This window comes from Mustelus asterias, chromosome 17 (assembly GCF_964213995.1).
Source record: "Mustelus asterias chromosome 17, sMusAst1.hap1.1, whole genome shotgun sequence".
NCBI classification, from domain to species: domain Eukaryota; kingdom Metazoa; phylum Chordata; class Chondrichthyes; order Carcharhiniformes; family Triakidae; genus Mustelus; species Mustelus asterias.
In genome coordinates, this window is record NC_135817.1 from 54,795,629 (window position 1) to 54,822,852 (window position 27,224).

Consider the following 27,224-nt stretch of genomic DNA (forward strand, 5'->3'; position numbering starts at 1 on the left):
AAAATCATCTGGGGTCATTCCCATTTCATAGAATTCCTTATTGAAGGCATCAGTGGTTGATCCTTGGTGGCACTCTTGCATCCGAGTCAGGATGCTGTGGGTTCACAGTTCCTCTCCAGAGACTTGAGAACAAAAATCACAAACACCTGAAAATAAATCAACACCCATCTGCCCTCTCAGATGGCCTTCAAAGATCTCTTGGTACAATTTTGAGGAGCAGCTGGGGAGTTATCCCTGGTGTCCTGGTCAATTGTGATCATAGAATCCCTACAGTGCAGAAGGAGGCCATTCAGCCCATCGAGTCTGCACCGAACACAATCCCATCCAGACCCTATTCCTGTAATCCCTCATATTTATCCTGCCAATCCGCCTGGCACTAAGGGTCAATTTAGCACGACCAATGAACCTAACCGCACATCTTTGGACTGTGGGAGGAAACCAGAGCACCCGCAGGAAACCCATGCAAACACGGGGAGAACATGCAAACTCCACACAGACAGTGACTCGAGGTCAGAATTGAATCCGGGTCCCTGGTGCCGTGAGGCAGCTAACCACTCTGCCACCATGCTGCCCTTAATCCCTTAATCAGCATCTCTGACGAAAGATCATCTAGTCATTTTAACTTTGGTGTTTCTGGGAGTGTGCAGTGCGCAGATTGACTGCAAGATTTCCTAAACTGCAACAATGGCTACATTTCAGAAGTACTTATTGTCTGTAAAGGAACTTGCGTTTTCCTGAGCTCATGAAAGTTGCTACATAAATGCAAGCCTTTCCTTCACTATTTAGAAACACAACTCTCCTTTGAGTCATAGCCATTATCTGGATTTTAACGTTCAAGTTCATGAATTAAAGGTATAACTATAATTATCGTCACAGACACACACATAGGTGCAGATGTTTTACTGAGAGGTATCAGCATGCTTCAAAAATACAATTGCCTCAATGCAAAATGTGTTTTGGTTAAATGTTTTCTGTTGGTGTTGTTTAGATTGATTGAATTATTTATTAGGCTGTGGTGCGAGTAGTCTGCCAATTGGCTACTTTTAATCTGCGATTTATAAAAACCCTCATCCAAGCATAACTTTCATCCAAGCATAAATGTTCTTGGCAGTCTCACAATGCATTCATTAGGATTCAGCTGTACATTCACCGTTGCCCCCGAATTAGAATTTTCAGTTTTCCTGGATGTGAAGGTATTTTGGTGAAGATTATCATTACTTTGAGCTAAATGGAGATGAAAAACACTGGTCTACTGTTAACCATAACAGAATCAGGTCTGATTAGCACTGCCCTTCAAAAATCTGGAGCAGCATTGAGAGTGACATCAAGTCTCCTCTCACAGTGATTGTTGGATATGTTGGATTTTGAACTTAGTCTGTTCCAGCTAGGTAAATTTAACAGATGCATTTTATTCTGATTCTGTACAGGTGTTTTTTTTTCTATGTAGATAAGCTTAAGGCATGGCAAATATTTATGTAAAGTTCTGGGATTTTTGGACTATTTTTCCACAAACATTTTTTTGGAAGAATGTTATTTTCCAATCCAACATTTCAAAGCATGATGTATGTGCATAAGTTAAAAAATGAGCACAGAACAGAATCATAGTGTTTAGAGTGCAGGAGAAGACCATTGGGCTCATCATGTCCATGCTAGCTCTTTACAAGCGCAATTCACTTAGTCCCCGGCCCCACCTTTCACTATAGCCCTGCAAGTGTTTTCTCTTTAGATTAGTGTCCAATTCTCTTTTGAAGACCTCTATTGAACCTGTCTCTACCACACTTTCAAGGTGTCCATTCCAGATCCTAACCACTCAATGCATAAAAATATTTCTCCTCATGTCACCATTGCTTCTTCTGCCATTTTTCTTATTTTTAATTATCTTGGATGTAACTGTTCTAAAATGCCATAAATGTTTATGATACAGTATTGCTGTCATATCTATTGTGTTAACAGATTGTTCATTACCTACTTGAATTTAATCATTAAATTTGCATTTATCTTGAAATTAACATTAAAATTAAGCTTAAATCTTCTTATGTACTCAGCAGAAGTAATAGCAATGTAAATCATCACTTATGTTCACAGAGACAGTGGGGGAAAAGTGATTCATATTAAGTATAATGCACAAATTGGGCAGAAGGATTTGTACTACAGCGAATTTGCTCATTGTTTTTGAGATTTATACAAAACCAGGATCCAGATGAGACAGCTTTTTATATATTACACTGGAGCTAGCTTAACAAGGGTTTACATTAAAGCTTTGAGAACTGGCAATGGACCTGTACAAGTCTCCTGTGTAAATAGACCTAAATTGCAATTATAGAATTCCTGTGCCACCAGTTCACTTCTCTGCAGATCTGTTTCAACAACTTTGTAAAAAATTGTCAATGCCATCAGTTTAAAGTGAACAGCACTCTATAAACTTTCACAGGGCTCTGAGAAGGATAGACTAGGTTAGGCTGAACAACAATATTTTATCTAATAATTAATACAGAAAATATAATTGTGATTCACTGGATTAATTGTGTTAAGGTGAAACAGAGATGTTATCAATAGCAGTGTATATCTTCAATCTATCAATATGGTATAGCAAGGCTCAATTCAAACCTGTTATTTGTCTAATGTGTGGTTATATGTACTAAAATAGAACTAGATGTGGATGCTGAAATAAACAAGTTAATAAATAAGCAGATCAATAATAAATGCCTGAATTGACAAAGAAAAAGGCTTTACACTAGAGCTTTTGACAACCTTAACTTATCTAAACATGTTGGAGGACATTACATTTGGGAGCTGGAAGTGAGAAAGAGTAGGAAGGGAGATGAGAAAGTGCATTTGAAGAAGCATTTCAAACTGGAGAGTGTTGTAACAAGGCAATGGAACTGAGTTCCAGACTTTGGAGAGAAGATGGTTGAGTGCTTTCCCATTGATGGTAAAGTGAAAGAACATGACCCTTAAAAAGAAACAATAATTATCAAGAACCATTAGGTAGATAGGTATTTCGTTTATTGAAAAATCATCATGATGACAGGTGCCAAATTATGATGATACAAATAAAACAAGTAATCATAATTTATAACATTGTTACAGATGATTATTACCATAAAAATAAAGTATAAAATAATAAAAGAATACAAATAATTATAATGTGTGGCAAAATGCAGATCTCCTTAATTTACAGAATAAAAATGAAAAGTCCACTAGACTGCATTTTCTATTAACGTCCATAAATCATATATTATCAGGTTGAGTTCATTAAATTCTCAGTCATCTGCACACTACTCATAAGTCGTTTTATAAAGTAAGGGATCAGGCTGACTTGTTGTCCATTCGTTCTGTATCTTAGAATGGCGGAGTATTGTCTTTTCACCTTAATTCCATTGCTCATTTACTTTTGCGTGGTTTTGGCAAGAGATGGTGGCAGTGGGAGTTGGGATTCAAGAGTGGTCGAGCAAAGACCAAACAGGGCACTTAGTGCCTTTCAGTAAGGAAACATATTATTCAGTTGTTTAATTGTGTCAGGGTAGTTTTAAAAAATTAAAATATTAAAGGAGAGAATGATGCCGAGGGTTTATATTCTTTGTGGAGGAATACTGCTTGCACTAAAACTCCAGTATCCTCTATTTAACATTTCCATTCTGCCTACGTGGATGATAATGAGGCGATGCACACAAAGTGCTTACCTATGTGTCTTTTCTGGTGTTGATTGACTTTTGTCTAATTTCCAAATTTTTATATTTTTACTTCCTATTTTCTTTTATCCTGATTGTCTAATGAGATTTCTTGCGTTGTGTTTGTAGAGTCTCAGCTGAGTTCAGATCAGGAGCAGAGCCCGGGAGCAGAGGGTGAGAGCCCAACGCAACGCACAGCCTGTTCATACAGCTCGCCCACAGAACTCACTCCCAACTCTACCACATCTCTCCCAACCTCCTCCATGGATGAGATTCAGATGGAATTGCAATGCGTCGATCTTTGGAAACGATTTCATGATATTGGCACCGAAATGATTATTACCAAAGCTGGAAGGTATCAGGCCAGATTTCCTTTTGATCATTTAAATCTGTGCTATTTTAGTACTACTCAGCCTGAAGCACTATTTCAAGGCTCATTTTGTTTTCCAATGTTATTCATGTTAAACTACCAAGTTCCTCCAGGTTTTTCCAGAGTTGTCACTCAAAGTTTGCTATTGCCAGTAGCAGAATCTTTGCTCACCATATCCAGAAACTCTGTAATTTACTCCCTAACCTCCTCATAGTAATCTTCCTGCTGTCAACTCCATGAACGCCTACATGGAGCTCAGTAGGCTCCATGAAGCCTATCCTTTTGACTGTTCCTTTGGTTAGTTCCTATAATTTCTGATTGCTGAATTCCAATTTCCTGTAAAGTAGTTTGAAATGTTGGTAAAAGTGCTACATAAATGTGCATTGTTGTTGCTACAAAATAGCTTTAGCACCCCATGTTAGGGAGCTATGGTTCCCAACCATCCAGCTGTAGTTTCGCCTGTCTGGAAACAGTGAATGGGGATAGAAATCAGCTGGATTGCAGCCTCCTCGACACTCATATTACCTACTAACACTTGGGCGACACGGTGGTACACTGGCTATCACTACTGCCTCACAGCGCCAGGGACTCGGGTTAAATTCTGGCCTCGCATTTGCACATTGACCCCGTGTCTGCGTGGGTTTCCTCTGGGTACTTCAGTTTCCTCCTACAGTCCAAAGATGTGCTGGTTAGGTGATTGGCCATGCTAAATTGCTCCTTCATATCAGGGGGACCAGCAAGTTAAATATGGGGATGAGGACTGGGTGGGATTGTTGTTGGCGCAGGCTTGATGGGCTGAATGGCCTCCTTCTGTACTGTAGGATCCTATGATTCTATTCTATGACTTAATGTAAATGATGTCCATTGTGTAGGGTCTCAGTAGGCCATCAGAACAGAAGAGAAGAAGGGAAAACTGATCAGAAAAATAATCAAACACAAACAGTTAAAAATGTTCCCATCTTGTTACTCTTATGTTTTTAAATTGATAGTAAATTATATATTTTTCAAGAAACACCCTTAGTTCTCCCCACCTATTCTACTTGGAAGATTTTGCAGCCTGGCCAAGAATTAACAAAACTTGGATTCATGAAACTTGAAGCTGCCAACAGCTGACTTAGAATACAGGGATTGAAAAGGAAACTATTCAAATCACAGTTCCCATGAATTAAAAAGTTGAAATAATTTACTTAACCTTTTCCCTCAATATTTACATTTTTGGAGGTGATTTATTAAAAGAAATGTTGATCTGAACTTTATGGATTGTTTTATTGGCTTAAGCCTTTTGGAGGCTGTGATTTAAAAATGCACAGTCTGTAACCCTGACTGTTATGCAGGGATGTTGCCTGCCTTTGCCCAACAACACTGATAGGACCATAGTTTGCAGGGTCTGCAGCAGCCAGCTTCATTTGCATTGGGTCAGTGGGTGTTCATGTCACAATGAGTGAAACTTTGGTGACCATATGCCCCTCTCCTGCCTTCCATTGGATAACAGGCCAAGCTTTTATCATAGAATCATAGAAACCCTACAGTGCAGAAAGAGGCTATTTGGCCCATCAAGTTTGCACCCACCACAATCCCACCCAAGGCCCTACCCCCATATCCCTACATATTTACCCACTAATCCCTCTAACCTACGCATCTCAGGACACTAAGGGGCAATTTTAGCATGGCCAATCAATCTAACCCGCACATCTTTGGACTGTGAGAGGAAACCGGAGCACCTGAAGGAAATCCACGCAGACATGAGGAGAATGTGCAAACTCCACACAGACAGTGACCCAAGCCGGGAATCGAACCCAGGTCCCTGGAGCTATGAAGCAGCAGTGCTAACCACTGTGCTACCGTGCCGCCCCTGTCACTCTACTTATCTCTCCTCCCTGTCACTCTAGTTATCTCTCCTTCAACCCCCTGTGACAATTCATTGGCAGAAAAAAAGTAATTCAGCTGTTTCCCTCGCCAAAACTGACAACCTCCCCCTACTGGAGCTATTTGCACTCATATCAAGTATTTCTTGCCTCACTCAGTATACAGATGTGCGGCACTACATTAAACTCCTACTAAGCTGTGGACGTGGGAACTCCCAAAGCTAGGTAAATCCCCACCTCAACAAAGCATCCAGGGGCTATTCCCTGTCATCAGTGCCCTTGTAAAGGGTGGGTGGAAGTACTGAACCTTAAAAGGCTGGCTGGAAAATTATGGAATTGATGGAGACCAAAGCACAGCTGGGTGCCTTCCATTTTCTGGTTGGTTCTACCAGAGTGATACCATCCAGAACTCTGATGGAAACCAGTGTGTATTTCTTGTGAGTTAACTGTAAGAATCTTCCAAGGATTGTTCCGTTCCTCGCCAAAACTTGCAGGATTAAACCCAGTTCGAACAAGACATTCTACTGTTTCAGCAAATGTGCACTGTAGCGCATGTATCTGAATTTTGATATAAATCTGGTGTCTATTTGAATCCATTCGCCAATTCCATTGATTAAACATCATCATTTTGTTTTTTATTCTGAAACTTGCTTTTTCATTGAGAGCTCTCTCTCTCTCTCAATCCACAATCAGTCCTCCTCCTGTCTGGAACATCATCCTCAACAACACGATGCACCATTCCAGGACAGAAACATTTGTTCACTGTTTATGGAGCTTTCGACAACCAGCTGCTGGGAAAAGTATAAGGAAACTTTTGAGTTGACTTGGCCTCTGGTTTAACTGCCCTGTCCAGACTGCTAACTGAAATTAGGAATAACTAAGGAATCACTGATTGATCTACCATTCTGTATAATACCTAGTAGTGCTGCTCCTAAAAAAAAACTCAGGGAACCTGATGAAACAACTTTCATCTTGCAAATAAACAGTTTGAATTCTGAATTTTGTTTTCAAATGAGGCATTGAAAATATAACTGAAAAAGGATTTGTGAATAACACACACAGAAACTGCTGACTATTTATTTCCCTGCACTGATTTCATTCAGAACTAAATATAAGTGTATAACTTTGAAAAGCTTAAAGAGGAAGGAAATCCCTCAGGCAGTCAAAGTTAATAAAAATAGGCCCTTAATTCCCTTCTCTAAACTGGTTCTGCCATACAATTTCACTTTCAGTTATTCCCTTGTTGAGATTTTTCTGAGTGAGGGCAAAGGCGAAAATGCAAAGTGGCATTAAATTTCATTGCAATGAATTCTGAGCACACAGCCCTCTTGCATTATGCATACATGTCACCACTTATTCTGTGCTCAACAGGCCATATGTAAAATGACTGGTACTCAAAAACCCTTTGAAAGTAAATTTGAATCTGTACAAGATTGGGCAGCTTGCAAATCAGGTTCAAACAGGATTAACCCTTCTTGGACTCACCAACTTTCAACTTTCAGTTGCGTGGAAACACGTTTCCCTTTGTATACTTTTCCAAGGTGCTATTGGCTATTACCAAATACAAGGAAATTCCAAATAAGTTTGATTTTCCTATTATATGCTGTGGAGTAAATTAAAATTTACCCTTCAGTTTTGCTGCTGTTTTATCTCTGATTTGTGCTCTATTCCTTTGCTCTCTCAGGATCTGTTGTCACATATAGCTTTCTTCATCCAGGATACACTGTGTTTATGTTGTTGATTATGTTGTAATTTATAAAGGTCAAATGGGGTAATAACAGGGAAACATGCCAAAACGCTGGGCCCAGTTTCAGTTTTCTAATGTCCCTGGTGTCAACTCGGGACAAGTCAAAGCGGAGCGTTCAGACAAAGTCAAGTTTGCACATTGAAGTGGACTTTTCCTTAGTGATAATTAGCAAAGTTAATGACCCCCTATTTTAACTGAGTATCAGAAAGCTTCAAATTGTGTTGTGCTATTGGCATGGAACTGATCAAGGATTGATTCATAGAACTCAGACCGCTATGGGGTTCAGAACTTTGATTAACAGCTGGTGACCATTGATTAAACATCAACGCGGCATGATGGCACAGTGGTCAGCACTGCTGCTTCACAGTGCCAAGGACCTGGGTTTGATTCCTGGCTCGGGTCACTGTCTGTGTGGAGTTTGTACGTTCTCCCCGTGTCTGTGTGGATTTCTTCTGGGTGCTCCGATTTCCTCCCACAGTCCGAAAGAAGTGCTGGTTAGGTGCATTGGCCATGCTAAATTCTCCCTCAGTGTACCCGAACAGGCACCAGAGTGTGGGGTTTTCACAGTAATTTAATTGCAGTGTTAATGTAAGCCTACTAGTGACACTAATAAATAGTCCTTAGAGATCATCATTTTATTTATTTTTTATTCTGAAACTTACTTTTTCACAAAGTGAGCTCCCTCTCTTAAACCACACTTCAGCCCTCCTCCTCTTGAAACGTCATCTTCAACAACACGATGCACCATTCCAGGACAGAAACATTTGTCCACTGTTTACGGAGCTCTTCAACCAGCTACTGGGACAAGTATCAGGGAACTTTGAGTTGACTTGGCCCCTGCTTTTACAGCCCTGTCCAGACTGCTAACTAAAATTAGGATTAAATAAAGAATTACAGACGCAGGACTGATCTACCATTCTCTATAATAACCCAGTGGTTCTGCTCCAAAGAAAATGTCAGTGAACCTGATGAAACGACTTTGAAATTGTGTGGTGATGGCATGTAATTTTGATTTTTACTGAATGTTCCACCTCAGGCTATGTAAAGTAGCCAAACTCCATAAACTAGGGGATGAGCTAACATTTTAAACATTCCCATGCTTTAAGATCTAAGGATATGATGAAACTAAAAGATGTTTCTCTATTGCCAAAGAGCCAACTATGTGTGAAGAGTTAGCGAGCAGATTGAGCATTTTGAAGATTTGAATGGGGGAAGAGGGAATCATAATTTATACCAAAAATAAATAGATAATTTCCTCTGAACAGAATGTGCAGGTCCAAAGAAAAGGGAAACTAAAGGAGAAGTCAACTCCCAGCTTGCTCTTCAGCACTCGGTGCTCTGCTAACTAACAAGCTGTCTCAGTCAGGGAATGGGATGTGGGGAAGATATAAAACCTATGAACGAACTCATTCTGATGAGAAAACACAATTTATTTTTCATTCACAGGCGAATGTTCCCAGCAATTAGAGTGAAGATCACAGGGCTGGATCCTCATCAGCAATATTACATAGCAATGGATATCATCCCCGTGGACAACAAGAGATACCGGTATGTTCCATAGTAGTTGGGCTACTTCTCTTTAACTATATGAATATATTTAACTTCAGTCCAAAAATATGGGTTTCAACCTGATTATTCCATTATCATTCAATAATGTAGATACCAACCGTTTGTGAGAGATGGTGTACTTGGAAAGAAGAACTGCAGTTAAATTAAGTTAAATTAATTCCCATATGTTTTAATGAAGCATTTCTGTTTTACAGGGTTGGTTTTCATTGCTTGCTCCTTGTAAATGTTTCCAAATGAAAATATGTCAAATATGTCATTAGCCATTGATGAATTCACTGTAATAGTCAAAAAGGGAAGCATCACTTCAAATATTTGTGATCTGCAGTAATTTTTTAAATTGATTTTGTTATTAATTTAACCTATTTTATTTAACTAATTTTAGCTTGGTTTATTTCACCAATTTTAGCTTGGTTTATTATGATATACTCGAGGGTCCCTCTCACACACATAATTAACAAAGGATATTTTGTTTAGTATCTCTGACTTTCAGTCAGGGACTTCCTACTATATTGTCTGGCTGAAACCTCCGCAGTATTGTTCTCCACATGATGGTCTGCATATATGTGCATAGCTCCTCTCCTAGCAACTTCAATTTAAATATTTATAATATGTGGACAGCAGCATCAGTATTTTTCAAATACTTAAACTAATTGAATGCTTTTTACACATGATTCGACAACATAAGCTACTTACTGATCAGCCCAGTTTTGCAAGTGTACACCGGCAGTCAGAGCAACTAGTACAAGTTCTAATATCCTGCACCCGATCAATTCTGTGCTGTATTTTATGACTGGGAAATTTTAGGGTAGAAAGAGCAAGGTAAGCAAGCATAGACCACATTTCAATCAAAAAACTGCTTTAGTTCTGAATTTTACAGCAGTAGACAAGCTTCTGTCTCAGCTTGCACCATATCCATATAATATTAGCTACCTGTCTGCTTGACTTATTTTGGTGTGATTTTTAAAATAATCATTTATGCGATGTGGGTGGCGCTGGCTAGACCAGCATTTATTACTCATCCCTTCAGAAGGTGCTGGTGAACTGCCTTCTTGAACCTTTGCAGTGCCTGTGGTGTAGGTCCACCCACAGTGCTATTAGGGAGGGAGTTCCAGGATTTTGACCCAGTGAAGGAACAATGATACATTTCCAATTCACGATGGTGAGTGACTTGAAGGGAACTTCCAGGTGGTGGTGTTCCCATGTATCTGCTGCTCTTGTCCTTCTAGGTGGTAGTGGTTGTCGATTTGGAAGGCGCCGTCTCAGGAACGTTGTTGAGATCCTGCAGTGCATCTTGAAGATGGTACACACGGCTGCCATTGTTCATTGGTGGCTGAGGGATTGAATGTTTGTAAAAGGGGTAGCAATCAAGCAGATTGCTTTGTCCCGGATGGTGTCAAGCTCCTTAAGTGTTGTTGGAGCTGCAGTCATCCAGGCAAGTGGGCCGTATTCCATTACTCCTGATTTGTGCTTTGTAGATGGAGGACAGGCTTTGGAGAGTCAGGAGGTGAGTTTATAATATGTGGAATATGTATAATATATTCACTACAGGATCCCGAGCCTTTGACCTGCTCTGGTAGCCACAAGGGGTGATCTTACCAAAAATGTAAGAGTGTGAAAAAGGGACAGTTTCAGATCTGTTTTATTGGTGAGGCCACAATTCCAATCTTATACCACATTGCAAAAAATAATGCAAAATCTGTTTCTCACCATAAGGGGAGGGGGCATGGTCTAAGCTGGGCGGAAAGCCAACAACTCAAGGTAGAGGGCTCTATTGCGCATGCGTAGATCTCTGTTGAGAAATCTCACCACCCCTGTCCCCGACCTCCCGGGAGGCCTCAATTGCTTCCAGTCCTACTGGCAAGGCCACCACGAGAGGTCCCCATTGAAGTCGTCAGCTTGCTAAGTAAAACTTCCAAATATCTCTTTCTTTGGCTCAGTGTCAACTCTTGGTCCAGTATGCTCCTGTGAAACAACTTAGGACATTTTCATACTTTAGAGGCACTATAAAAATGCAAATTATTGTTGCGGCAAGGAGTATGAAAGTGAAAAGATAATAAGTGGAGAATATTTTTTAGACAGTGGCACCATGTCTTCAAACATACTCTTGCCAAACCTTTCCATGGCTCAAAGGTTCATTTCCTTATAATGAGTGAACTATGTCAGCATAGTTTGTTCTTTGTCTCTCCTGGTCATTTCTTGTGTTCCAACTTGATATAGTTAGGAAGATTTATCAACTGTCTGATCACCCCAACAGCATTCCAAATTGCTTGTTGGCCTATCCTAGGCTTTATGTTGTATGAAGGAATGCTGCAAAAAGGAGTAAATGTTCTTTGCATGTTATCTCCATAAGGACATAGCGTTGACTTTGGAATCCCTACAGTGCAGACGGGGGTTACTTGGCCCATGGTTTGCCAATCTCAAAAATTGCGTTCTCTCATTTCTCCAGCATTGCATCTTGTCCCTCAAGTGTATTAATTGGGTGGCTTTTGATACCAAAAAATGCCAATTTTCTTTTCAGTTTCTCCTATACAAGATTTCCAACGAGGAAGTCTTAATCATAGCCTTCTTGGGGAAAAGAAATCTCCCTAAAGCTGTACTTTGTTACTAATTGATACTGGTATTAATTAATGGGTTAATAAGCAGGTGCGCAGCACAGCACAAAACTCATTAGTTGATCACTTTTGTCAAAACTCACCACAAAATTTAAAGTTTAGTTATAGCTTGACATTTTTTGCATTTCAATTCCAAAGTTCTCATCACTTATAGTATAAGGCCAAATAAAATAAAAATCTCCTTCAATTGCAAGCAAAACCTTTTCGGAGGTGGTGGCTTGCCCTATATAGAAAGTGACAACTTAGAAAAAGGCTGGCCTGCCTTCCTGCAGATTGAAATAAATAGAACATAGAACAGTACAGCACAGAACAGGCCCTTCGGCCCACGATGTTGTGCCGAGCTTTATCTGAAACCAAGATCAAGCTATCCCACTCCCTATCATCCTGGTGTGCTCCATGTGCCTATCCAATAACCGCTTAAATGTTTCTAAAGTGTCTGACTCCACTATCACTGCAGGCAGTCCATTCCACACCCCAACCACTCTCTGCGTAAAGAACCTACCTCTGATATCCGTCCTGTATCTCCCACCACGAACCCTATAGTTATGCCCCCTTGTAATAGCTCCATCCACCCGAGGAAATAGTCTTTGAACGTTCACTCTATCTATCCCCTTCATCATTTTATACACCTCTATTAAGTCTCCCCTCAGCCTCCTCCGCTCCAGAGAGAATAGCCCTAGCTCCCTCAACCTTTCCTCATATGACCTACCCTCCAAACCAGGCAGCATCCTGGTAAATCTCCTCTGCACTCCTTCCAGCGCTTCCACATCCTTCCTATAGTGAGGTGACCAGAACTGCACACAATATTCCAAATGTGGTCTCACCAAGGTCCTGTACAGTTGCAGCATAACCCCACGGCTCTTAAACTCCAACCCCCTGTTAATAAAAGCTAACACACTACAGGCCTTCTTCACAGCTCTATCCACTTGAGTGGCAACCTTTAGAGATCTGTGGATATGGACCCCAAGATCTCTCTGTTCCTCCACAGTCTTCAGAACCCTACCTTTGACCCTGTAATCCACATTTAAATTTGTCCTACCAAAATGAATCACCTCACATTTATCAGGGTTAAACTCCATTTGCCATTTTTCAGCCCAGCTTTGCATCCTATCTATGTCTCTTTGCAGCCTACAACAGCCCTCCACCTCATCCACTACTCCACCAATCTTGGTGTCATCAGCAAATTTACTGATCCACCCTTCAGCCCCCTCCTCTAAGTCATTAATAAAAATCAGAAAGAGCAGAGGACCAAGCACTGATCCCTGCGGCACACCGCTAGCAACCTGCCTCCAATCCGAAAATTTTCCATCGACCACCACCCTCTGTCTTCGGTCAGACAGCCAGTTGCCTATCCAATCGGCCAACTTTCCCTCTATCCCACACCTCCTCACTTTCATCATAAGCCGACCATGGGGGACCTTATCAAACGCCTTACTAAAATCCATGTATATGACATCAACTGCCCTACCTTCATCAACACACTTAGTTACCTCCTCAAAAAATTCTATCAAATTTGTGAGGCACGACTTGCCCTTCACGAATCCGTGCTGACTATCTCGGATTAATCCGCATCTTTCTAAATGGTCGTAAATCCCATCCCTAAGGACCCTTTCCATCAATTTACCAACCACCGAAGTAAGACTAACCGGTCTATAATTACCAGGGTCATTTCTATTCCCTTTCTTAAACAGAGGAACAACATTCGCCATTCTCCAGTCCTCTGGCACCATCCCCGTGGACAGCGAGGACCCAAAGATCAACGCCAAAGGCTCTGCAATCTCATCCCTTGCCTCCCAAAGAATCCTAGGATACATTTCATCAGGCCCAGGGGACTTATCGACCTTCAGTTTATTCAAAACTGCCAAGACATCCTCCCTCCGAACATCTATTTCCTCCAGCCTATTAGCCTGTAACACCTTCTCTTCCTCAAAAACATGGCCCCTCTCCTTGGTGAACACTGAAGAAAAGTATTCATTCATCACCTCGCCTATCTCTACTGACTCCATACACAAGTTCCCACTACTGTCCTTGACCGGCCCTAACCTCACCCTGGTCATTCTTTTATTCCTCACATAAGAGTAAAAAGCCTTGGGGTTTTCCTTGATCCGACCCGCCAAGGACTTCTCATGTCCCCTCCTAGCTCTCCTAAGCCCCTTTTTCAGCTCATTCCTTGCTAACTTGTAACCCTCAATCGAGCCATCTGAACCTTGTTTCCTCATCCCGACATAAGCTTCCCTCTTCCTTTTCACAAGACATTCCACCTCTTTTGTGAACCATGGTTCCCTCACTCGGCCATTTCCTCCCTGCCTGACAGGAACATACCTATCAAGGACATCCAGTATTTGTTCCTTGAAAAAATTCCACTTTTCATTAGTTCCTTTCTCTGACAGTTTCTGTTCCCAACTTATGCCCCCTAATTCTTGCCTAATCGCATCATAATTACCCCTCCCCCAATTGTAAACCTTGCCCTGCCGTACGGCCCTATCCCTCTCCATTGCAATAACAAAAGACACCGAATTGTGGTCACTATCTCCAAATTGCTCTCCCACAACCAAATCTAACACTTGGCCCGGTTCATTTCCCAGTACCAAATCCAATGTGGCCTCACCTCTAGTCGGCCCATCCACATATTGTGTCAGGAAACCCTCCCGCACACACTGCACAAAAACTGCCCCATCCAAACTATTTGACCTACAAAGGTTCCAATCAATATTTGGAAAGTTAAAGTCCCCCATGACAACTACCCTGTGACCCCCACACATATCCATAATCTGCTTAGCAATTTCTTCCTCCACATCTCTATTACTATTTGGGGGCCTATAGTAAACTCCTAGCAACGTGACCGCTCCTTTCCTATTTCTAACTTCAGCCCATATTACCTCAGTGTGCAGATCCCCCACGAAGTGCCTTTCCGCAGCCGTTAAACTATCCTTGATTAACAATGCCACTCCTCCACCTCTTTTACCAGCTTCCCTACACTTAGTGAAACATCTATACCCCGGAACGTCCAACAACCATTCCTGTCCTTGTTCTACCCACGTCTCCGTAATGGCCACAACATCGTAGTCCCAAGTACCAATCCACGCCCCAAGTTCATCTACCTTGTTCCGGATGCTCCTTGCATTGAAGTAGACACACTTCAACCCACCTTCCTGTCTACCAGTACCCACCCTTGACCCTGATACCTTCCCCAATACCTCACCACCCTCACTGACTTCTGGACTACAACTCCCTTTCCCACTCCCCTGACAAATTAGTTTAAACCCCCCTGAAGAGCCGTAACAAATTTCCCTCCGAGGATATTGGTGCCCCTCTGGTTCAGGTGCACCCCGTCCTGTTTGTACAGGTCCCACCTTCCCCAGAACGTGTTCCAATTATCCACGTATCTGAAACCCTCCCTCCTACACCATCCCTGCAACCACATATTTAACTGCACTCTCTCCCTGTTCCTCAACTCGCTATCACGTGGTACCGGCAACGTACCAGAGATGACCACATGTTTCGTCTTGGCTCTCAGCTTCCAGCCCAGCTCCAGAAATTCCTGCTTTAAATCCCCGTCCCTTCTCTTACCTATGTCATTGGTACCAATGTGCACCACGACTTGTGACTGTTTCCCCTCCCCCTTCAGAATCTGGAAAACACGGTCTGAGACATCACGGACCTTGGCATCCGGTAGGCAACATACCATCCGTGAGTCTCTTTTGCTGCCACAGAACCTCCTATCTATCCCTCTAACTAACGAGTCCCCAATAACTATCGCCCTCCCGCTCTCCCCCTTTCCCTCCCGAGCCACAGAGACGGACACAGTGCTGGAGATCCTCTCACTGCGGCTCCCCACTGGTATGTCATCCCCCTCAACCATATCCAAAGCGGAATACTTGTTGCTAAGGGGAACGACCACCGGGGATCCCTGCACGGACTGCTTCCTCCCAGCCCCTCTCACCGTCACCCATCTGTTTTCAATCCTCGGAGTAACTGTATTCCTAAAGCTTGTGTCTATGGCCATCTCTGCGTCCCTGATGATCCTAAGTTCCTCCAACTCCAGCTCCAGTTCCCTAACACGGTTTTGGAGGAGCTGCAGATGGGTGCACTTCCCACAAGTGTAATCAGTAGGGACACTGTCGTCGTCCCTCACCTCAAACATAGTGCAAGAGGAACATTGCACTGCCTGCACACCCATCCCCTCGAGATACCTTGCCAGTACCAGGTAGAAAGTGCAAAAATGAATTCAACTCACCCCTGCTCGCCCTTTCTGCCTAAGCCCTGTGAGCCAAAGTCTTATAGCTCACACTCTGCTTCCCACACACTCCACTGCCCGCTCCCGATGCTGCCCGCTGTATACTGCAGCCTACCTTTTATACTTCACGTGCTTAAAAAACCCTTCCCAGACTCCTTTGCTGCCCACTTCTAGTTTTCACTTTAAACTTGAAAAACTGCTGTTAAAGTAAAGGCCAAAAAAATACACACACTAGCTGACTAATTAAATAAATAAACAATTCAATTAATCCAATTAATCCAATTAAAAATGAAAAATAAATGTAGGATAATAGTTTTGAAAATACATATCAATTCTAATATTTCAATCATTCTGCATATTTGGAGAGAAGCGCATGAGAGGACCTGAGTTAAAGAAAAAACAGGTCCAAATAATAGGACATGTTGTGGTAAGATTATTTCATATTGTGCTGCTGTGCTCACTGTAATAGCCATAGAAGATTATGTGTTTTGACATTTGTGATGAGTAAAAACCAACTATCAGAATTTTCTTTGCCCAAACATGTAAATAAATTTAAACGTCTTGGTTTGAAAGTTCAGCAAATAAAAACATGTTTACATTCAGATCTAGCTTTTAACTTGTTCTCACAATCAAGTCACCACCAATCATAGGTGAAGATCTTATTACTCATTTGAGTTTCAATTACCATTTCAATGATATAAAGGTAAATGGAAGCGAGCTGTGCTACATTCCAGGGGGTTTTCTGATTTTGTTATTTGTTTCCTTTCTGACTGCAGATATGTTTATCACAGTTCGAAGTGGATGGTGGCTGGGAATGCTGATTCACCGGTGCCTCCTCGGGTCTACATCCATCCAGATTCCCTGGCTTCTGGGGATACATGGATGCGACAAGTCATCAGCTTTGATAAACTCAAACTTACAAACAATGAGTTGGATGATCAAGGACATGTATGTAGATAAAAAATATATATTTTAATGACTGGCACTGAAATAGCTCCTCATATTAATGTTCCAAAACTGTGCAATATTCAGCAAATTTCTAATTTGTCACTAATTGTCACTGATATTAATTAAAGGGCTAATAAACAGGCCCGTGGCACAGCACCAAACTCATTAATGGATTACCTTTGTCAACACTCACCACTAAATTTAAAGTTCATTTATAGCTTGACATTTTTTGCATTTCAATTCCAAAGTTCTCATTATTTTAGGATGGATATGAAGGCTTAAAAGAGGGTGCAAAAAAGATTTATGAAAACGCACGGTAGCGCAGTGGTTAGCACTGCTGCTTCACAGCTCCAGGGACCTGGGTTCGATTCCCGGCTTGGGTCACTGTCTGTGTGGAGTTTGCACATTCTCCTCGTGTCTGCGTGGGTTTCCTCTGGGTGCTCCGGTTTCCTCCCACAGTCCAAAGATGTGCGGGTTAGGTTGATTGGCCATGCTAAAATTGCCCCTTAGTGTCTTGAGATGGGTAGATTAGAGGGATTAGCGGGTAAATATGTAGGGATATGGGGATAGGGCCTGGGTGGGATTGTGGTTGGTGTAGACTCGATGGGCCGAATGGCCTCTTTCTACACTGTAGGGTTTCTATGATTCTATGAAAATGATTGCTGCAATGAAGACCTTCAATTACATGGATAGGCTGGGCTGTTCACCTTAGAGAAGAGAAGGTTGAGTGGAAATTTGACAGAGGTTTTTAGATGCAGTAGATAGAGAGAAATTGTTCCCACTGGTGGAAGAGTTATGAGTTTAAAGTGATTGGACCAAAAGCACACAAGGAAGTGCTCTTTTTATGCAGTGAGTAATTAGGATCTGGAAGCTGCAAGGGTGGTTGAGAAATATTAGTTTGTGGCTTTCGAAAGGGAACTGGACAAAAAAACTGAAAAACTACAGGGTTATGGGATAAAGATGGGAAAGTGGGAGTAACGGAATTCTTCTTGTAGAGAGCCAGCATGAACAGGAGAGGCCAAATGGCCCACTTCTGTGCTGTAGCCATTCTATGATTCCATTATCATCAAATAATTCTGGGGAAGAATATAATTTAACTGAATTATTTTCCAGCCCTTCTTCACCTGATTTGTAATCAAAATTTTCAAATCAGGTTGTGAAAGATTAGACTTCAACTAAGAAACTAATAAACAGAATCAAACCTGAATCAGTGCAAACCTGACACATATCCTGCTAATCTGCACCTTTTGACCACAATCTATTTATTCCTAACTTGATAAGTCTATGTGCTGCCAATCCTACTATTTGCAAGTCTAGTTGTAAAAATCTTTTGGTAATTTCTGACTATTGCATCGAACCAAATTTCACCAAATTGCTCGGATGCAGTGTTTGATATTTGTGACACAATTTGCAGGAATAGTTTTCATGAAACATAAATCAATAATGATAACGTGTCTGGAATATATTCATTTTTAAAACAGACCCACTATGATTTGGTTTAGCATAAAACTATTTTCAAAATTAAAACTGACAGCTGAGGAATAATTGCAAACTTAAATCGCTCTGCGCTCTGTGATGACATCATGCCTTCCAAGGTCAAAAATAGCACTGACCAGATGTGATCCAAATCTTCCACTCCGTGTCTCAACTCCAGTTTCTGAAGAACACCGTGTACCACATCAGTGGTGTTAGTTCCATTCTCCACATTTCCAATTCTTGGTGTACTCCAATTTGATGCTGACGCCATGAGCGCTTGTATGCCGTGGCTGTATGTCCAAAAGGAACTGAATTGGCAGTCAAATCTCATCCCGCAGCCGTTTTCATGAAAAAAAACCCCAGTACACCCCATGTGTCAGGTGCATACCAATACAGCTTCCTGGAGTCAGAGGACACTGCCTTCTGCACTGCCCAATCCACACAATGCTTTTATTTAACTTTTTCTTCAGGCGACAGATGAACGCGTTTGTGTGTGATCTGTCTAGTTTTACACCTCTGTTTGACTATGTTAAGAAAAGGTATTCTTTGAAATATGAATTAAATTCTGGCCCTTCTCGTTCATCTTTTAAAATCAGGTAGTTGCAATCCAAAGCAAAATTGGTTGTCACTTCTTATTTGTAGAGCTCAAAGCACAATGGACAAGTGACACTGCTAGTTCAGCATCATTGAGGTTTGTGCGGAGCTACCTAACGGCAAAGGTCTATGATTGAGTGTTTGACCACTTGCATAGATCCTGCTCCTATGACTTGTTTAATTTCTTCACCTGATTTGACCTGAAATCGTGCCTTAGAGGACATTGTTCCAATGAGCTGTACTGCCAATTCCTTTGCACGGTCAAAGGGAGGAGATCTCCCCAAGTTTTGGGCTGTACTATATGTAGCTTCCTGAAGTGAAATTATTGTATTCCAATCAACTGTACACTAGATTCCTCAAGGAAAGTGGATAACCCTAATTTCTGTCTGGATTAAATTATAAACCAACTCAGAGGTGAAATAGTAATGTTTTAACACACTTTGCCACCACGCCATAAGAATAAACATTTACTGATCCACTTTATAAATGTAATGAAATTCGAATATAAACTCGATGGTAGTTAAGTATGTCAGTACAATAATTTTAACCAGACATCAGCTCATTATTTTGACACTCTACAAATTATTTTAATAATTGACTGCATCTGGACATATGCTTAATTTTCTGTTTATGTACAACAAGCTACAGATGGTCGCCATTTTCAACTAATTATGTTGTCCAATTAAAATATAACATTCTTCCTGATTCAAAGTCTACTTCCAACAGACGATTGAGGAATATTTATTTTAATTTAATGATGGCAGCAATGATCTCCATTCTCAGTACATTGGCCTGAAAACTGTGCAATGCCAATAGCCCGTGCCAGCCTGGCTTGTTGCTGCATTAATGGGACTCCGAGTTGAGTACCAGTCTTAGCTCATTGGAAACCTCTCTCTGTCCTGCCGCAATGCTGCAGCTTCAGATGCTGCTCCTCCTTATGATTTTAGTAGTGGTTCTGATAGGAGGGTGAAAGAGGAGCCCGTCGCTGTTAAAAATAGAATAACAACCATAAGAGGCAAAAAGATGGACTTAAAAGAGGGACTGCGCCGTCTTTTCTTTAAAAGAAACCGTTACGTTGACTGTCATTTAATAGTTGGACTTGCCGCTAAATTGTTTGGTAATAAGCCATGGTTTGTCAGGCAATCGAGCCTACTCTTGGTTCTAAGAAAAAATACAAGGTGAATTTAGAACCGCAAGATTTTCAAGTCGGTTAACTACAATTAGATAATGAATTCCAGAGGCATCCACAAGCACATTTCATTTTAAATTCATTCCAGCATATATAGAAATGTAGCAAGTTGACTAATAGGAAACTAGCCGCTGGTGGAGTCGTCCCATATCACCATGACCCTACACCCACCAACAGCCACGTATTCAACTAGTTAGTATCTCAGCTCCTGTTAACGCAATGTTAGGAGTGAAGTTACTTTTTAACATGCAAATCGGTTTCATTGAATAGTGTGCGATATGGCTGAGAGCTAAGTTTTAACTTTCTAACCCGAGGATCTCACTAATTCACACTAATATTCAGAGGTCCGAGGTCGGGAAGTTAATAACCTGAGACCAAGGCTTTTTGATCATTCGTTGAATAGATGTCTGTTTCAATGCACGGTTTGAGAAAATAACAATAGAATTCGGGTAGCACTTGTTCAGTGATAAAGGTCTCGCTATATTAATAACACGTCTAAACGCAGATGAAGTCGGCTAACTATCAGTTGCATCGATGAGCATTTAGCTAATCCCCCCCAATCCCCACCACAGAAAGCCTAGTTCCCCCGCCGCCCCAAATCCTCCCAGAAAGCCAGTTTGATCTTGCAATGCAGTGAAGGAACTGGCAGCCACCAGCACTAGTGAAAAACTGAAATGTACATTATTTTTGTTACCCAACTGAACCACATTGTTACCCAGGTCCGGAGAGTTCTGATATATCAAGAAAATATGCATTGTCTCCGTCTCTCTTCCTTTTCAACCTGTCAATAATAATTTATTTTGTTGGATCATCATATTAATTTACTCGATAGACTGGAAGAAAATGCCTCTGTCAGTTGCAGCCAAATGTTCGACGTGCTATTTGCCCGTCTGTTTGTGAGAGTTTTCCTTTGAGACGGGAACGCAGATCATGTTGTGATGTTTTAATGAACGTTCTCCTCTTATGATTTTTTAAAAATTGGTTTATAGGACAGCTTAAACCATCGTTTGTGTTTATCCTGTTTAATGTGGCTCACCTATAACAAAGTTTCATTCTTCTTCACCTCCAATTGCCACCCCCGCCCCCCCCCCTTCCCTAATTCGAACAGATAATTCTTCATTCAATGCATAAGTACCAGCCGAGGGTGCATGTGATCCGAAAGGACTTCAGCAGCGAGCTTTGTCCAACCAAACCAGTGCCGGGAGGAGAGGGGGTGAAAACGTTTACTTTCCCGGAGACTGTCTTCACGACAGTAACAGCATATCAGAACCAGCAGGTAGGCTTTCCGTTATCAAGACAGCGTGCAGAAAGAAATGGTGCGTTTTAAATATTCGTTGTTAAGAAGTATGCATCGGTATTTACAGAACCTATTGTTTGAAGTGCAGTGTTGCCGAATTGAAACCGACAGGTATGCAACCCTGTCTGGTACCGAATTCTTTGGAAAAAAAAGAGAATGCGTGCGATTAATTTTTAACATATGTCTATTCTCAAAGTAAGTGGTTGCAATTAATCACAGCCGAACAATGGGGCATGTTTCGTGTTTATATATAAAAAGGATAAATGAATATAGTCCATATTTATTTTTAAGGATTTTATTTCTGGTGAATGCCCATCTAGAAACTATAATTACTCCAAAAGAAAACATAAAACAAATACTGTGGATTCACTGATTTCTTCCTGCATTATTCTTGCTGTTTACAAATTTGTTTTAAAATACATTTGTGTGTGTGTGTGTTAACGATCATTTCGGTATTTTCACCAAATTCAAGGTTTGCACTGTCGTAACTAATAGATACTTAATTCTTACAAGTTAAATTCTGAAATAACCGGGTGGAGTAAACACAGAATACGTTTCATAATCGACACCTCTTTCACAGAGCGGCCTTTGACTGATAACCCAGACCAGCCGGAATGTTATAAATGTAGATGGAAAATGCTGTCTAGAAATCTTCAAATAATCCGCGAGACCTTCCGGGAACGCCGGCCTCTCTAAATAAATGACTGAACGAGTAAACACATATATATGTAAATACTACCATGACGTATTTATTTTCAAACAAAAGGCGTTTCTGAATGTCGTGACATATCAAAGCAAAAACTTGTTATGGGAGACTTTAAAAAACAAAAGGACTATATTGCATAATTAAAAGAAAATTCCAATCTCAGAGGAAGAATTTCGCTTGCAGCTGTACAGAGGGGGCAATTCTTTCCCATCTCATTAAGTCCCTTCACTGCGCAACTGGAATTCCCCCTTTTCCAATCCTTTGCAACTCCTTGTTACAGGCGAGGTCCACCCCCCCCCCCCCCCGGAATTCTTTGAATACCTGTGCCAAATGGATGAACAAATTTAAATGCAGTTGCCACACACCTTCCTATCACTAACAGGCCTACGTCGAAGCAAACACAACGTGGCATGCCACTTGGAAGGAAACAACTATTGCTTATCCCTTTAATTTCCAGAGAGCAGTAATTACAAATTATTTCCCCAACTAATTAACTCCAAACAGAAAACACACTCTGGAGAAGGGCCGGCCAGACAACATCTATATTCCAGCATCCGCAGTAGTTTTGCTTTTATCTCAATAATTTGAAGACCGTTTTTAATGTTTCTTTTTAAAGCGAAATTCTCCGTTATTTTGCGCGCAACGCGAAGAAGGAAAGCGCAAAGTGTGTGTGTTTTTTGTGGCAGTTAGGGAGTATTACTGCCAGATATAAACTGCTTTAATACAGTTAACTCCACTATAGTCGACGGAAAGTTCTGATGCTCCGTTTGCAGTTAGAGCTTTAAACCAAACCATTTAAATTCATTCAGATGTTTAATATAAGCACGCATTTCTTCCTGGGGGGAAATCGTTAGCGAAATATTTAAATTTAATATTTCATATTAAAAGATAAGTTCAAGTATTTTGAGTGATTTAATTTAATTTTTGTGGAATTGAGAAACTCCGCACACGCTTCCATTAAAACGCTCAAACCTCTAATAGTTCCTGCCCCCGAAAGGAAATATTTATATATTAAATAAAACAATAATCCATTTAAAATCATATCGACAAGAGTTATAAAACGGCACAAATCAGTTCTCTGGATCGGCGAGCGTTAGGAATGATGCTACTTTTTAACACTTTCCATTCTAACCTGGCTGAACTCCTCTCTAAATCAGAACAGAAAGGATCTGCCCGTTCTTACCAATAGAAGTTTAACAACACCACGTTCTTACCAATGGCCAGATCTCTTCATTTCCCCGTATCATGTAACTTTTTGGAATAGCCACTGGAGCGTTCAGAATCATAGAATTCTACAGTGCAGAAGGAGGTCATTCGGCCCATCGAGTCTACACCAACCACAATCCCACCTAGGCCCTATCCCCATAACACATGCATTTACCCTAGCTAGTCCTCCTGACACTTCGGGGCAGTTTACCATGGACAATCCACCTAACCCGCACATCTTTGGATTGTGGGAGGCAACAGGAGCACCCGGAGGAAACCCACGCAGACACGAGGAGAATGTGTAAACTCCGCACAGACTCCACACAGTGACTCAAGTCAGGAATCGAACCTGGGTCCCTGGCACTGTGAGACAGCAGTACTAACTGTGCCACCGTGCTGCCCCATGTCAGGCTCTCAACATGTTAAATGTGGAGGAGGAAGGGCGCTCTGAGCATTACTGAAAGCAGGTATGGCACCGGCCTTCAATTATAGATTGAACCGAATGATGTGAGCGGCTTCCTCCGGACTTCTTTCACCTCGTTGTCCTCTAGATCGGGAGCTGGAGTTGTTCTATTGGTTATAAGGAAACTCTCTCTTCCCCAACCCCCGCCCTCCCTCCACCACCACCAGCAATGCAAACATGCGATTCCACAACAGAATCTCCTGTGCAATTCTGACTGCAATCTGTGCCTGTCTCACTGTTCATCGCAGCCGTGATATTTCCCCGTCCCAGGGGCTGGATTCGGGGGTTCACTGAATGTGATGTACAGTAACGGGCGGACGGGTTCATCTCCAGTCACTGGGACAGTTTGGGAACATTCTTAAAGCTGAGAAAGGGATTTCCTGAACTGATTTTAAAAATAATATAAAACAAAATACAACAGAAGGGATCAATGTAAACATTTTTAAAAATCTATTAGGAAGATCTTACGGGCATATTCACCAGACTTCCCTTTTTGTCAATAATAAACCGCAGAAAAACTCCTAGAAACATTTCTGTCAGGACTATTTCGCCGCGTTCAAACGGTATAAGTGAACACGATTGTTAGACAATGCTACGAATGCAATTGAGAAGAATAGTAAGAATAGTTTGGTGAGTATGAATGAGCTGCAATATCTTAACCACAAATAATACATCAAAATCCTGAAAAAAAAATCCGCTTCATCTAATGACGCCGATCAGTCCTTTGTCCTGGAGATTATTTTGACAACTGCATCATTTGCAACCATTCTTATTTCCCTCGCGCGTTACTTATTATTGAATGGGATGTTGACTTTGCGAGCTTATTTCATTTCCAATCTAGGTTTCATTTGGATGGGAGTGTGAAGACTGTCCGTCCCCCCCCCCCCTCTCCCCGTGTTCTTACACTGAAACCTCTCCAAACCTTTCTCATCTGGAAGCAAGAGTTTTTTTTAAAGGTGAATTTCTTCTTCTGTTTCTCAGATCACCAGGCTGAAGATCGACAGGAATCCGTTCGCAAAAGGGTTCCGGGACTCAGGGAGAAACAGGTGAGGGAGGAGTAAAAAAAAAACACATTCTTTCAAACTGAATAATCCAAAATGTAACCGCCCCAGACAAGCGCCTTGTACTCCTGATCCGAAAGAGAAAGGCTGTTCCTGTCCGTAGACACCAGCCGATGATCCCTTTATTAGTTAAGGGAGTGCGTTAGAAGCTTGCCCAGTTTTGACATTTTAACCAGAGTCACACCGTCTCTGTTTGCAATGACTGTCTGGTCCAGTAACCAGACCTTCCCAGTTATCGCCTCCTCCCACAGAGCAGTAGCAGCAGTCAGTGCCTTCAGATCCCTCACATTTCCTACCTCTTCATGTCTAGAATCACCCAGAAAATCTCCTGTTGACATTTCTTTTATATCACAGCTGAAGGAAATACGCAGGCGCTCAGAAGTATTAGATGTGTGCAAACTAATTGCAAAAAAAAAGTTATTTTAAAAATAACGTTGCAGGATCTTTAGCGATTTACTGCAACCCTGCAGTATACTAATTACATTGGAGGTTTAGCACTGACCTATTTCAGGTTGCAATAACAGTCTTCCACATCCATGCAGAGAGGTTTCGGGTGCACGGTTAGGTGGGAATAGCGGAATAAACCGGGAATTAAATGCCAGTCTTACATATACACACCCCGTCGTCAGCTAAAACAGCACGATGCACAGTGGATAGTCTGACACCAGGTACAGTGATATCAGAGCTGATGCAACGCCACATTGATTTGAATTGATTTGATTTATTGTTGTCACGTATTGGTATACAGTGAAAAGTATTGTTTCTTGTGCGCTGTACAGACAAAGCATACCGTACATAGGGACGGAAAGGAGAGAGTGCAGAATGTAGTGTTACATTCATAGCTAGGGTGTAGAAAAAGATCACTTTAATGCGAGGTAGGTCCATTCAAAAGTCTGATGGCAGCAGGGAAGAAGCTGTTTTTACATCGAAACATAGAAGATAGGAGCAGGAGGAGGCCATTTGGCCCTTCCAGCCTGCTCCACCATTCATTAAGATCATGGCTGATCATCCAACTCAGTAGCCTAATCCTGCTTTTTCCCCATAACCTTTGATCCCATTCACCCCAAATGCTATATACAACCGCCTCTTGAATGCATTCAATGTTTTGGCATCAACTACTTCCTGTGGTAATGAATTCCACAGGCTCACCACTCTTTGGGTGAAGAAATGTCTCCTCACCTCCGTCCTAAATGGTCTACCCTGAATCCTCAGACTGTGACCCCTGGACTCTCCCACCATTGGGAACATCCTTCCTGCATCTATCCTGTCCACACCTGTTAGAATTTTGTAAGTCTCTATGAGATCCCCCCTCATTTGTCTGAACTCCAGCGAAAACAATCCTAACCTAGTCAATCCCTCCTCATACATCAGTCCCGCTATCCCTGGAAACAGCCTGGTAAACCTTTCGAGTCGGTTGGTACGTGTCCTCAGACTTTTGTATCTTTTTCCTGATGGAAGAAAGTGGAAGAGAGTATGTCCAGGGTGCATGGGGTCCTTGATTATGCTGGCTGCTTTTCTGAGGCAGTGGGAAGTGTGGACAGTGTTAATTGTGGGAGGCTGGTTTGAGTGATAGACTGGGCTTCATTCATGACCCTTTGTAGTTTATTGCAGTCTTGGACAGAGCAGGTGCCATACCAAGTTGTGATCAAACCAGAAAGAATGCTTTCTATGGTGCATCTGTAAAAGTTGGTGAGAGTTGTAGCGGACATGCCAAATTTCCTTAGCCTTCTAGAACGTAGAGGTATTGGTGGGCTTTCTTAACTATAGTGTCTGTGTGGAGGGACCAGAACAGGTTGTTGGTGATCTGGACACCTAAAAACGTGAAGTTCTTGACCATTTCTACTTTGTCCCACTGATGTAGACAAGGACATGCCCTCCACTATGCTCCCTGAAGTCTATGGCTATCTTCTTCATTTTGTTGACATTGAGGTAGAGATTATTGTCATCGCACCAGTTCACCAGATTCTCTATCTCTTTCCTGTACTTCGTCTCGTCATTGTTTGCGATCCGACCCACTACGCGGGTGTCTTCAGCAAACTTGAAAATCAAATTGGAGGGGAATTTGGCCATACAGTCACAGGTGTATAAGGAGTACAGTAAGAGGCTGAGGACACAGCCTTGTGGAGCACCAGTATTGAGGATGATAGTGGAGAAGGTGTTGTTGCCTATCCTTACTGAATGTAGTCTTTGGGTTAGGAAGTTCAGGATTCAGT

At 41.6% G+C, this 27,224-nt stretch overlaps 1 protein-coding gene across 2 annotated transcripts in view; it reads left to right on the forward strand.

Moving 5' to 3' along the window:
- The window catches only part of tbx15 (T-box transcription factor 15), a 99,687-nt gene that overhangs the window by 33,307 nt on the left and 39,156 nt on the right, over window positions 1-27,224 (forward strand). For both annotated transcript variants that reach the window (XM_078232700.1, XM_078232701.1), the window contains 5 exons: window positions 3,801-4,026; window positions 9,100-9,201; window positions 16,848-17,019; window positions 21,387-21,554; window positions 24,932-24,996. In XM_078232700.1, coding sequence (XP_078088826.1) covers window positions 3,801-4,026; window positions 9,100-9,201; window positions 16,848-17,019; window positions 21,387-21,554; window positions 24,932-24,996 — 733 coding nt within the window. The remainder of the gene's footprint in view (window positions 1-3,800; window positions 4,027-9,099; window positions 9,202-16,847; window positions 17,020-21,386; window positions 21,555-24,931; window positions 24,997-27,224) is intronic.